Raw genomic sequence first — 13986 nt, forward strand, 5'->3', positions numbered from 1 at the left:
ATTCGTAGTTTTGCGTACCGGGTTGATCTCTTTTGGTAGGATATGTTTATGTTCTGTGATCTGTTTCGTTTTGGTTGTGTTTCTGCTGTTGTTGATCTGTTTCCGAGGGAAGAAGTAGGCGATGATGAGAAAAGTCATGCACCACTCTGAAGAGATCTGTCTCTTTGTGCTGATAAGCAAACTTATAACCCATTTTATATCTGAGCCGCCCCATGGATACCAACTTTTGTCTCTCGCATCTCTCTGATTTGTTTTTTTTGTTATTCCCCTCTTATATATTTTTGCCTTGGATCTAGTTTTCTTGTACAACTATTTGTGGGATTGGAGGAAATAATAGATAGAACCAGATGATGAGGATTGCCTATTGGCGATCCAACCTTGATGCGGACTGAATTTACATTGAGGTCAAAAACATTTGCCGCTGATGGTTCGATATTTCCATTTTCCAGTCCACCAATCTTGAAGTTGTTATTCTGCTTTATAGACGAAATAGTGCCACATTGCCTATGTTATTCTTTGTTCTTTATAGACGAAAGCCAAATTCCATATGTGAAGTTGCAAGATGCTTCTGAAGGATGTGGAGCGCTTACAACGTGGTCCAACGCGACCCCGCGAGTGAATACAAAGTAATCGAGGATTGTGCTGATAACCTATTTACTTCGAAGCCCTATTTCTACATTTGTGATTGCTCCCAAACGCAATGTTACCCCGGCTATGTGAATATTAAAGGGAACGGTGTACCGTATATTTAGAAAAGAGTATTGGAGCACCCCTTTAAAATTTGCGCATAATTTAAGTGTCCAAAATTTGGTAATCATGACAAATATGATTATCGTAAGAAAAGAGTACTCTACGATTGAGTTAGCAGATGCTTAAACGTGATTGTAAAACGGAAGCAAAAATACCACGAATGAATCTAGTAGAGAAAATTACGCAAAACCACCACAATTGAGACAAACTTCTAAGTAAAACACCTTTAAAAAAAATCAATGCGGTGGGCTGTGGGTCTGACCACTAATCTTTCGTTGAGAGCGTTTTGATAGGAAAACTGACAGTTGGGCCCAATCCAACGTGGCTTTTTTTAATCTGATGTGGACTTGTCCTCTGCCTTGACTCCAGGTCCGGCTCCCCTACCCCCTTCTGTTTCACCTGCCCGTACTGCTTCGCGCCTACCTGCGCCGTCGGCGACCGAGAAGAGAAGCGAGGGGCGGCTCTCGGGACGAGGCGGGTCCAGGCGAAGGGGTGTAGGGAAGCTGGACGAGGCGAAGAGGGCGTCGTCGCGGACGCGGAGCTCGCGTGGCGAGCAGCAGTATCCGCGAGACCTCGCGGTGGCGGTGGACAGCGCTAGGCACGGGGAGGCTACAGGGCGCCAAAATTGACTCCGGAGAGAGGGAGAAGGAGGAGGCGCTCGCCGCGAGAAGAATAGCGGGCTTGGGCGGAGCTCCACCCGACGACGGCGAGGTAGCGGTGGCTACGGCGGTCGACGGCGCGGGGTCTCTATGGCTCAAAGGAGCTGCCAAGTGAAGAGGCGTGGGATGCACAGAGCCGTGAGACAGTCTTCGCCGGCTTGGCGCGAATCCTGGGAAGGCACCGGAGGACCGGCGCGGGTCGCGGCGGCGCTACTCGCCGGAGGCGGAGAAGATGGCCGCGCAGGGGTGCGGGTTGTCGCGTCGGGGTCGTAGTGGCGCGTGCAGGTACGTCCCAGCTATGAAATCAATCGCCATAGTGCTCTGGGTAACGCTCAGTACTACTCGTATCGATCGTCGGCTTCCGTTCCGCCGTGAGCCTCAAATCCTCTCCCCGCTCGGCCTCCCTGCAAGGCGCGCCGTCCTGTAACGGATTCTTGCTTGCGTGCTTCTTGCCGGAAAAGGGCCGGAGAGCAGCTTGCGGCAACCACAGCTAGCCGGAGATAGGGAAGACGAGCGTGCGGGCGGCTCTAGGACGCGGGGACGTCGGGCGGTGGTGCGGTCGGCACTGCTACGTCGAGGCAGAGCTTTTGGGAGCGGCGGCGAGTCGCCGGAGGCGCAGAAACATGGACAGGCGGCGGCAGCGCAGAAACAGAGGCATGCTTGTCTTCACGGCCGAGGGAGAATGTTGACACGTGGGTCACATTGTCAGTTTTCTGGTGAAAACGCGATCAACCGTGAGATTATTGGTCGGAGCAACCAACAGCGCCATATGCGGTGGTGATTTGAATTAATATTTTTTAAAAGGTGGTTTTTTTGGAAGGTTGCCCCCAATCATGATGGTTTTTCGTAATTTTTTCAATCTAGTATCTAATATGCTAGATGATGTACAGCTCGAGAAGAGCACCGTTCCCACTGAATTCTCCATCCGATAATCTTTAATGTTTGTTGTCTGATATTTGTAGAAAGTTTTGTTTTCAATGTTTTTCTAAACTTATATTTACTCTGTTAAAAAATAATATAAGGTGTGTCTTTTGATCAACAATTAGTATTTCCTCCGATCCGTATTAATTGCCTCAAATTTGTTTAAATATGGATGTATCTATGTTTAAAAAATGTGTAAATACATATAGTATTTCGACAATTAATATAGATTGGAGGGAGTAGTAGCTTTTGTGAATTGAAATTGAAATCCTTGTTTGTATTCAAAATTCTTTACTTATGTTATCATTTGTATCACATATACAAATTTTTCATAAGGTGTTCTTTTAAATTTTTCTTTAATTTTTTTTCATCTACTGCTAAACTCATCGACAAAAAAATCATTTATTTTGTTGGAATCATAGAAAGTGTGTCACGGATTCTATGTATTCTCGCTTTCTGAGTGTTCATCATATTATTGCAATTCTATGTATTCTCGCTTTCTACCGATTCTTTTGAATTGTATTTTAAAGAAAAGAACTAACCATTTATGCTGTGGAATCAAATAAACATTTTCATGAATTTACCTCATTTCCCGCTAGGATCGTAAATCCTGTATTTTCACATATGATCGAGTAGTTAGGTTTCCGAAGTAGTGTGATGGAAAAAGAAGTGCTTCTAATCATTGCTATTTGACTCGGACCTGTTTTGAAAATGCCGAGGTATTTCGAATTGTTTGTTGACAAAATGAAAGTAAGGAAAAACCTTTGAAAGAATTTCCATATTGACCTTTGACATATAAGAGTTCCGAATCGAATCTTTTTAGATAGAGGATCATTTGTCTCTGAGGGGGTAAGATTTAAGTGGACATGATATTATAATTAAGTGTTTCTCATGCAGGTAGGACTAGGAGATACAATATATAATAGGATTGTGTTGCTTGGTTTAAACTTTTGCTTTTGTCAAGCGTGCATAAGTTTGCTTAAGGATTTGAAAAACCACACGATAAGTCGATTTTCTAATTCTACCTGTTTCTCAGCAGCAAAACTTGAGTCATGCCACCAGCGATAATCCATAGTCGTATTTTTTTTTTCTCAATGCTTTGTGCCACAACACAAAGTGATGAAGTCTTAAGAATGATGGATCCCGCCACCAATTTAGTCTTTTTAAGGAGTTAAGGACTTCATCCAGTACATGATCGGATCGCATGCCCATGTCCTTCCTCACAAAGGTTTTCACTTTTGTTTCCTTTCCATCCAGGACCAGGAGTAGCAAAGCCACGAAAAAAGCAGGAGAAGATCACGCTGAAATGTAACTCTTAGCAAAGACTTCTTTTAAGCATATTTCGGGTACAGAACTGGCGGAGGCTATGGCAACACGGCTAGCGTTGACTAGTCACTTCAAGCAGACTACTCTCGTACTCATAACTGCTCCTCACAATCATTTTAACAAACATCTTATGTGCATATAACAAATCTGAATGAGTATATCAAATCTGTAAACACCGAGTTCTCAAATCTACACACAAGATTAACAACTACAAAAATAGCTTACTAACATCAATACCATAATAGATTCATCCATATATCAAAAAACACAAGTATGTCTTGCTTCAAGTGTCAACTCAACCAAATACTCCCTCCGTCCCATATTAAGTGATGAAATATTACATGTGTCTAGATGCTTTTTATGTATACATATATCCGTATTTGAACCAATTTGAGTCACTTAATATGGAACGGAGGGAGCAGCAGCAAACTTGAGTGGTAAGTGCCAATAGCAAGTAGAAATGATGACCAGTCACAAAAATAGTAAGGGAAACACCAAATAAAGGGGCGACATAAGGATTTACGTGGAAACCTCTTGCGGGGAAAAACCACGGGCGGCAGCGAGCACGGACTTCACTATGGAGATGAAGAGTACAACGTGTAAGCCAACAAAGATGGGGAGGGTCCAAATCCGCAACAATCCCTCACAAATTTAGGTGGATTTGGTAGATCAAATGCCTCTCCTCTCACCTAACCCTAGATGGCTACCACATGTACAAGCATTGCTTTACATGATTAACAAGCCAAAATGGCTCTCAAATGGTGAAATTAGGAGTTGCACATCACATTATCCTCGCAACAGATTGTCTAAAACTTGTCGAAAAGGTAAATCGTTCTTGAAGGGATCGATGATTTAGCGGCTATTTTTTATCTCTTTCAAATGTTGTCATACCAATTTTTTGTAGTCATAAGCTGTCAGAAATTCAATACAAAATTGTACATCTCCTGCACTTACTATGGATCGGAGGAAGTACTTGACCGGGGGTTATCAATTAAGAAAACGTCGTTCTTTACCTTTTTTTTTTCTTGCCAAATCAAGACTTCCAAATGTCCCAATAAATATTCATGGGATGGTGCTCTGATCATGGAGAGATCGCAACTTGCTCTTATGAACACGTCCGTTACTCCCAACACGTCCACCAACGAGATTTGGCATCACCTATGATCATGAGAAACTGAAACATGCCCAAATGATCCCTGAGCTTCGAAGAGACGCTGACAAAGGTTCTCAGGCTCAGCTGAACATGAAAACATGCAAGCAACGAAGAGAAACAGAAAGGCCATCATCAGCAGGTCATGTACTCATGTCCAGAGCAAGAACACGCCCCCCTGCACGACACCACGACGCGTCCCGGCTTTCCGGTGCCGGCTTCAAATTACGTGGTGGTCCGCACGTTCTCCCCACCCTTGTTTTGGAGCTCGCGATCCCCCCGTGCGCCAAACTTAGCCATCGCTTCTCCCTCTCCTACCCTCTCCTTCCTCCCATCTCCCATCCACGGGAAGGCCTTTGGATCTCTCTCCAAGGCCTTCTGCCCGATCAATCGGACCGGATCACCTCCACCGTCTATCGTCTCTGTCGATCTCGATCCCCCCACAATCCCTCATTCTCTCCTAATTGATTGCCACGCAAGAGCAATCGCGCCTCGATCCGATCCGCCGTGCACCGTTTGATCGGTTCCACCTGATCGACCACAGAGGGGGCAAGCCGGCCGGCGCGGGTCCCGATCGGGCGCGCGCGCGCGTGAGTGAGTACGGTGCGGTCGAAGGAGGTAAAAATTAATGGCGTTCCATGAGGTCGAGGTGCCACGACGGTGCTGCTGATCGGTCGTCGGCGCTCGATGATCGTCGGCACGCGGTGACGGCGTCGGCGGCTCCTCAGTGGTCGGCGTCCCTGCTGCGTGTACCTTGGTGTTCTCCTCTTCCTTCTTCTTCCCAGCGGTTGTCGTTTTCGTCGCGATCGCAGCGAGTCCGTCGGGCGCAGGCGCGGGGGGCAAGATGAGCTGCCTTCCGTGTTTCGGGAAGAAGAAGAACGCGAACGGCGATGACGACGAGGAGGAGGAGGAGGAGGAGGAGACGACGGGGCCCATGGCGCCGCCTCCCGCCGTGCACGCCCCCGCGCCCTACGCCCCGGCGCCCGCCTCCATGTTCTCGGCCGCTCCGGCGGCCATGAACCCGACGAAGCTGCCCGGTGAGTGAGCGTCAGAGGATCAAACGCTTGTTCTGCTTTCATCTGCCAAGATTTTTGAAATGCTCTAGTGCTGAACGAAATCGATTCCGCTGCGATGATGACGACTATGATGATGATGACTATGGTGGTGCAGAGGGCGACACAGCCGGCATGTCGGAGGACGAGCTGCGGCAGGCCATCGAGGGCAAGGCGTTCGCGTTCCGCGAGCTCGCCAAGGCCACCGACCACTTCACGCCCTACAACCTCGTCGGGGAAGGCGGCTTCTTCAGGGTCTACAAGGGCCAGCTCGAAAAGGACGGACAGGTAACCTATTCGAAGTCCACGCTGCTCTGGTTGCACAATTCACACTCATGTCTGTGCGTCGATTTCCATCAGGCCGTGGCCATCAAGCAGCTGGACAAGCACGGCTTCCAGGGCAACAAGGAGTTCCTGACCGAGGTCGCCAAGCTCTGCAAGCACCACCACGAGAACCTCGTCGACATCATTGGCTACTGCGCCGACGGCGACCAGCGCCTCCTCGTCTACGAGCACATGGACGGCGGCTCCTTGGAAGACCACTTGTTCGGTACTCAATTATTCTCCCTCCGGCGAACCATATTAATTAAATCGCAGTGCTGATCGACCACGATTAACCACAGACCTGCCGGCGGACAAGAAGCCGATCGACTGGACGACGCGGATGATGGTGGCCTACGGCGCGGCGCAGGGGCTCGAGTACCTGCACGAGAAGGCCAACCCGCCGGTGGTGTACGGGGACTTCAAGGCCTCCAACGTGCTCCTGGATGCCAGCTTCACGCCCAAGCTCTCCGATTTCGGGCTCGCCCAGCTCGGGCAGACCGGGGGCGGCAACATGCCGATGGCGGCCCCGATGATGGGCTCCTTCGGGTGCCTGGCTCCCGAGTACGACCGCGGCGGCCAGGCCACCATGAAGTCCGACGTGTACAGCTTTGGCGTCGTGCTGCTGCAGCTCATCTCTGGGAGGAGGACCGTCGACGGCAACAGGCCTGCCGATGAGCAGAACGTGGTCTCCTGGGTAAGTACGTCGAATTTCAATTACTGAAGGATTTAATTGATCTCCCATCCTCTGCAATGAAGTGGATGTCGCGAATACTATGACGGATTACCGAAGCCTCTAATGTTAAGGTTTTTGCAACCTGTGATAAATGTTGTATTTGCAGGCATTGCCGAAGTTCAAGGACCAGAAGAGATATCATGAGCTGGTCGATCCACTCATCAACAAGGAGTACCCGGCCAAGGCGTTGAACCAAGTGGTTGCCATGGCAGCGATGTGCTTGCAAGAAGAGGACTGCGTGCGGCCAATGATGGGCGATGTCGTCATGACGCTAGGCTTCCTCACATCGCTGCCACCGGATCCACCGAGCGTCAGCATCCCAGATCCCTCCCCAGCCCCAGCACCAAAGAAAGAGGAAGAATCACGTCGCTCTCGAAGTTCATCATCGTCTTCGGATGACGACGATGACCAGGAAGAGGAGGAGGAAGACGAGGAAGAGTAGGAGAATCAAGGATAATTGTTTCGGGGATCGGTTTTGTGGAAACGTTAATAATATGCTTCAGAGTTATAATGTCAAAAACCATACATACCATGTGGTTTGTTTGATGTGTCTGATGTGTAAGTAGTTTAAACATGAATGAATTTTGGAGGTTTTCTAGGAGGCTGTGGCGATTAAAGTTGGGACGGAGCTAAAACGATGAAGGCGTGAGATGTTAAAACTATCACAACTGCTAATGTGGAATCGTCTAGAAAACATATTTGTTCCCTCTGTTTGGGTGTTGGAATTGAGCTAGGTATTGCGGAAATGAAATTGTGCCTCACCGATTTTCCAGAGTTTTGGATGGTAAGACAAAAGCTGTGTCAATATGTCCCCATGGACAATATCCTCACGACTTGTCGGCACATTGTCACCGCCGGTAAGATCTATTAACCAGTCGTGATGTTATCATCGTTAAGATCTATTAACCAGTCGTGATGTTATCATCGTTAAGATCTTATCGAGCCACCAACGTGGATGAAATATTGTCTACGATCCCGCTCCATCTTCAAGGATTCCGCTAACCGATCGGTGGCTGGTGCTACGCCCTGTTCTTCTCCATCACCGCGGTCGCTTCATGCCCCTGGCCCCCTTGGTAGGAAACACCTCCTTTGTTCTTCTGTGTTGAAGTCATGTCCACTTTCTCGTTTGTGCCTTTGCAACCAACAATCGTGGATTGCGAGCATTTAGTCCGCAGAGCGAAAACACAATAGGCAAACCATGTTCACCGATGAGATCTATATCTCACTCTATACGACATCCAAATACGATACTAAATTGAATTGTTGCTTCATTTCGATTCACCAAATTCATCGGCAACCAAACTAGAGAACGAAGTGTTACTTGATTCCATCTAGAGAGGGAATAGAGGATAGATTTTGAAGGTGTATTGTGGATTTGTGATAGGTTGTAATTTATTTTCGAAGCATAGTTTTGTACTTAGCTATAAACATATACTCCCTCCATTCAAAAAGGCGTATAACTTCTTGGCCTAAATTCTGAAAAGCAAGGCGCGGTCTGCTTTCTCCCGCTGCTCCCCCCAAAACGCCCCTGCCTCCCGTTCATTCTCGTCCACACAAACCCACCCATCGTTGCCTTGGTCCACGTAAAGAAAACACCTCGCACAGAGACCTCTCCTGTCTCTTCCCTACTGTACTGCTCACATCTCCCATCTTCCTCCTCCTGCTCACATCCCATCTCCATCCCATTTTCCTCCTCCAAGGCAAATATTCTCCAGCACTCAACCGCCCCATTCATCTTGCTCATCCCGTATTGTTCTTCAAGCACCAAAAAAATCACCTCTCATCTCGCCTGCTCCTGTCAATGGGGTACAGCTGGTTCGTGGCAGAGGAGAAATCGATGGGAAGGGCCTGCTGCTCGCGGAGAGGCTGTTGGAATTTTGGGTTACGCCCAAGGTTCAATCTGAATTAATTCCTGGAAAATCTCAAAAGCCCATTCATGGAGTGGGATGAGGAAGTGGGAATAGTCCCACCTTGCTAGTTTAGGGGGAGTTAGACCAATATATAAGGTATGTTGGTTCTCACCTCTTGAGCAAGTGAGCAAGGGAAATACCCACGCGCGCTCCTCCTCCTCCTCCTCGCCGCGCCACGCCGCGTTTCATGGATCGATTTCGAGCTCGAGCCGGGTTGTTGCAGGGTCGTGCTTATCTTTTTGGCAGTCGGAATCCGTTGCTTATCTTTTTGGTAGTCGGAATCCGTTGCTTATCTTTTTGGCAGTCGGAATCCGTTGCGGACGCATAACAAATCCCGATAATTGCGGAGTCGGTCCGTCACGTCCATGATCCAATCTCATTGTTCGCCGTCCACTGCTACTCCATCCCGTCGACTGCGTGCACAGATCGCCGGGAGAGCAGGCCTCCGGAACCCCGACCTTCGAGATCCTACCCGGGAGACGGTCGATAAGGTTTTTGGGGAGCGTTCTCACACGACTGCTCGCTTCTTCACGTCCCTGTTTCGTCGGCATCTTCATCACCAATGGCGGATGACCTCGGAGATCCCGTGGCTCAGGCTGCCGCTCTAGCTCAGCAGCAGCAGGCTGTCCAACTCCAAACCCAGGCACCTGCTCCTGCACAGGGGCAAGCGCAGGCACTGGCTGCTGCCCAAGAGGTAGTCAAGGCTGCTGCTGCTGCCGGCGGGAACATCGACGCCGCCGGACACGTCACCGACCTCAACAAACAAACACAAGAAAAGAGTACATCACCGTACATAATCTGCTCTTTCTTGTTGATTTTGATTAGTAGTTCTATTATTCATGCCGTGAAATTAAATGAGTTTTATTGTTGTGCGTTGCTATTTAATTTGTCTAGTTTGCATGATGCTACATGTTCTACACATTGTTTTTTGGATTAAATATTCATCGAAATTACCTAATTTTTCAACAATCCAAAAACCTTATTCGTGTAGGCAATTTTTGATGTCTCAATTTGCTGTCGCATTGAAACCACCTGTGTTTACTGGACTGCACTTTAAGAGGTGGCAGTATAAATGTCATATGTGGCTCGTGGCTATGGGCGCTCGGTGGGCGGTACAACACGGGAAGACTCAAACAATTGCTCCTCAGAAGTTGTATGTTGAGGCTTGTGTTGTAGTCGTCGCTGCGATCTGTAGTGTGCTGGGAGATAAGCTCGTTGATGCTTATCTGCACTATCATGATGCCAAAGAGTTGTGGGATGCGGTCATTGTTAAGTTTGGCACATCTGACGCTGGCAGTGAGCTGTACGTCATGTAGCAGTTCTTTGACTATAAGATGGTTGCAAACCGATCTGTAGTGGAACAAGCTCATGAGTTATCGACTATGGCTAAGGAACTTGAGCAATTCAAGTGTCAACTACCCGACAAGTTTGTCGCCGGGGCATCATCGCCAAGCTTCCTCCCTCGGGAGGAACTTTTCTACTTCACTAAAACACAAGAGAGAAGAAATCTCTGTGGAGAACCTGATTCGGACTCTTGATGTTGAGGAGAAGGCGAGAGCAAAAGATGCTGGCCCCAAAGGCAACACACAAGAGGGTACGTCCACTGCCAACATGGTTCAGAGGAACAACCACAACAACAGTAACAAGAAGGGAAAGGGAAAGGCATTCAACAATGCTGGTCCAAAGAACACTACCACTTTCAAGAAGAAGAAGAAAGAAGGGAACAAGGACAAGAATCCTTGCTTTGTGTGCGGAGGACTCGGCCACTGGGAGAGTAACTGCAAGGAGCGCAAAGGAGGACAGATTTGGCAAAAGTTTGCTAATTTGACCATTGGCAACAATGAAGATGCAGGCGGGTATGGTAATTTATTTACTGTATTTTCTGTATGTCAGTCCACCGATTGGTGGGTCGATACAAGTACAACTATTCATGTGTGTGCTGACATTTCCTTGTTTTCTTCATATCAGGCCATCAGCTCCTCAGTGATGATGGCGAACGGCGCCCATGCTTCTATTCATGGTGTTGGCTCGATGGATATGAAGTTTAGTTCGGGAAAGATCGTGCAGCATGTGCCCTCCATTTAGAAGAATCTTGTTAGTGGATCCCTCGTTTGGAAGGACGGATTTAAGTTAGTGTTTGAGTCCAATAAAGTTATTGTGTCTAAGTATGAACAATTTATTGGTAAAGGTTATGAGTGCGGAGGCTTGTTCCGCTTATCCCTTTTAGATTTTTGTAATAAGGCGTGAACGGTGTCAATTCTATTAATAATGAGTATAATGTTTGGCATTCATGACTTTGTCACATTAATTTTGGTTGCATTACGCGATTAGCAAATCTGAGTTTAATCCCTAAAATCACTGTGGCTAAAGGTTCGAAGTGCCAAGCTTGTGTGCAAGCGAAGCAGCCTCGCAAGCCTCACAAGGCTGCTAAGGAGAGAAAACTAGCACCGTTAGAGCTCATACATTCTGATCTTTGTGAGATGAACAGTGTATTAACCAAACGTGGAAAACGTTACTTTATGAGTTTCATTGATGACGCGACTAGATTCTGTTATGTGTATTTATTAAAATCAAAGGATGAACCATTGCATTATTTTAACATCTATAAAGCTGAAGTCAAGAATCAATTTGAGAAGAAAATTAAACGTTTGCGGTCTGACCGCGGTGGAGAATATTTCTCCAGTGAGTTTAATTCATTTTGTGAGGAACATGGCATAGTCCATGAGAGGACGCCTCCCTATTCGCCCGAGTCAAACGGGGTTGCTGAGAAGAAAAACCGCACGCTGACTGACTTGGTCAACGCCATGTTAGACACTGCTGGTTTATCCAAGGCATGGTGGGGGGAGGCGCTATTGACTTCGTGTCATGTCCTAAATCGTGTTCCCACAAAAGATAAAGAAGTCACCCCATACGAGCTATGCGAAAAGAAGAGACTCACACTTTCTTACTTACGGACTCGGGGTTGTTTAGCGAAAGTCAATGTGCCAATTACCAAGAAACGTAAGCTTGGACCAAAAACCGTTGATTGTGTCTTTCTTGGCTACGCACTCGGAGTGTTGACTATAGATTCTTGGTTGTAAATTCTGGAGTACCTGACATGAGCGTCGGTACAATTATTGAGTCCAATGATGCTACATTCTTTGAGAACATATTTCCCATGAGAGATATGCATAGCACATCTAGAGAGGATCATGATGTACCCGTCAGTTCAGAGGAACATCAGGATCATGGTGTAGCTCCTGAACCCGTCAGTTCAGAGGAACATCAGGATCATGGTGTAGCTCCTGAACCCGCCATCCCAGTGGAAATCTTGAACAAACACTTGATGAGATTTCTGAGAAGTATAACAATGAAGCCCCTATTAGGGGTAAGCGACAAAGGATTGCTAAATCGTTTGGTGATGATTTTATTGTGTACCTTGTGGATGACACCCCTAAAACCATTAATGAGGCCTTTGCATCTCCGGATGCAGACGATTGGAAGGAAGCCATTCGAAGTGAGATGGATCCTATCATGGCTAATGATACTTGGGAGGTCGTTGACCGTCCGTACGGGTGCAAACCTGTAGGATGCAAGTGGATATTCAAGAAAAATCTTAGGCCTGATGGTACTATTGAGAAGTACAAGGCGCGGCTTGTGGCCAAGGATTTTACCTAGAAAGAAGGTGAAGATTTCTTTGATACTTACTCACCTATAGCTCGATTGACCACAATCAGAGTATTACTATCACTGGCTACGTCATATGGTCTGATCGTCCATCAAATGGATGTTAAGACAGTTTTGCTTAACGGAGAGTTAGACGAGGAAATTTACATGAACCAGCCAGATGGATTTGTAATAAAGGGTCATGAAGGCAAAGTGTGTAAGTTATTAAAGTCTCTATATGGCCTGAAACAAGCTCCTAAGCAATGGCATGAGAAGTTTGACAAAACTTTAACATCTGCCAGCTTTGTTGTAAACGAAGCTGACAAATGTGTATATTACCGCCATGGTGGGGGTGAGGGAGTTATACTTCGTTTGTATGTCGATGACATACTAATATTTGGGACTAATCTCAAAGTGATTGAAGAGGTTAAGACTTTCTTGTCGAAGTGCTTTGACATGAAAGACCTTGGTGTAGCTGATGTTATTCTGAACGTCAAGCTCGTGAGAGGCGACAATGGTGAGATCACTTTGTTGCAATCTCACTATGTGGAAAAGATCTTGAGTCATTTCGGCTATGCTGATTATAAATCTTCTCCAATTCCTTATGATCCAAGTGTTTTGCTTCGAAAGAATCACAGAATTGGAAGAGACCAACTGAAATATTCTCAGATTATTGGTTCGCTCATGTATTTGGCTAGCGCAACTAGACCTGACATCTCTTTTGCTGTGAGCAAACTGAGTCGGTTCAATAAGAATCCGGGAGATGATCATTGGAGTGCACTTGAGAGGGTCATGCGCTATCTAAAGGGCACAATGAGCTATGGTATAAACTATACTGGGTACCCCAAGGTACTTGAGGGTTATAGTGATTCAGACTGGATATATGATGTTGATGAGCTAAAGGCCACGAGTGGATATGTGTTCACACTCGGAGGGGCACTGTTTCATGGAAGTCTTGCAAGCAAATGATCTTAACCAGATCAATAATGGAAGCAGAACTTTCAGCATTAGATACATCCACGGTTGAGGCCGACTGGCTTCGTGAGCTCTTGATGAACTTGCCGATTGTTGAAAAACCAATACCGGCGATTCTTATGAACTGTGACAATCAAACTGTGATAGTCAAAGTGAACATTTCTAAATATAACATGAAGTCATCAAGACACATCAGGAGACGTCTGAAATTTGTCAGAGCAAGGAGAAATTCCGGAATAATAGCATTGGGATATATCCCAACAGCTAAAAATCTGGCAGATCCCTTTACAAAGGGTCTATCAAGGAATGTGATAAAATCTGCACCAAGAGAGATGGGGTTGCGACCCACGTGAGTTACCATGGCGCTAAACCAAGCTATGTGATCGGAGATCCCGTGAATTAGGACCTGGGAAACAAGTCATTAGATAACCGAGGAGAGTGTACATTCTTTATCCCACTCCGTTGACGATGCATTACTCTCGTGTACTGTATGGTAGGTCGTTTAACTTAATGTGTTCTAACGCGTTGCATTAATTTGCAA

General features: G+C 46.8%; 1 protein-coding gene, 1 long non-coding RNA gene and 1 other non-coding gene across 4 annotated transcripts; 2 read left to right on the forward strand and 1 right to left on the reverse strand.

The window, feature by feature from the left end:
* Positions 1 to 115: 115 nt before the first annotated feature.
* Positions 116 to 3450, reverse strand: LOC112271154. The gene is made up of 3 exons (XR_002964082.1): positions 3439 to 3450; positions 1013 to 1014; positions 116 to 270 (listed from the first exon to the last, which is right to left on the reverse strand). It is a non-coding gene; the product is annotated as an uncharacterized LOC112271154 (long non-coding RNA).
* On the forward strand, positions 117 to 208 carry LOC112271249. Its single transcript, XR_002964241.1, has one exon. It is a non-coding gene; the product is annotated as a small nucleolar RNA Z221/R21b (small nucleolar RNA).
* Positions 1015 to 7689, forward strand: LOC100832752 (probable serine/threonine-protein kinase PBL23). Of its 2 annotated transcripts, XM_024460213.1 has the most exons (6): positions 1015 to 1694; positions 3588 to 5843; positions 5977 to 6146; positions 6219 to 6408; positions 6482 to 6876; positions 7022 to 7689. In XM_024460213.1, exons 2-6 carry the CDS (start codon positions 5651 to 5653, stop codon positions 7355 to 7357), a joined length of 1284 nt encoding a protein of 427 aa, XP_024315981.1. In that variant the 5' UTR covers positions 1015 to 1694; positions 3588 to 5650; the 3' UTR covers positions 7358 to 7689. The 2 variants fall into 2 exon arrangements, with proteins under 2 accessions (XP_024315981.1, XP_010231282.3); XM_010232980.3 differs by having other exon boundaries at positions 1015 to 5843.
* Positions 7690 to 13986: the final 6297 nt, after the last annotated feature.

Source organism: Brachypodium distachyon, chromosome 2 (assembly GCF_000005505.3).
Source record: "Brachypodium distachyon strain Bd21 chromosome 2, Brachypodium_distachyon_v3.0, whole genome shotgun sequence".
In the NCBI taxonomy this organism is placed as follows: domain Eukaryota; kingdom Viridiplantae; phylum Streptophyta; class Magnoliopsida; order Poales; family Poaceae; genus Brachypodium; species Brachypodium distachyon.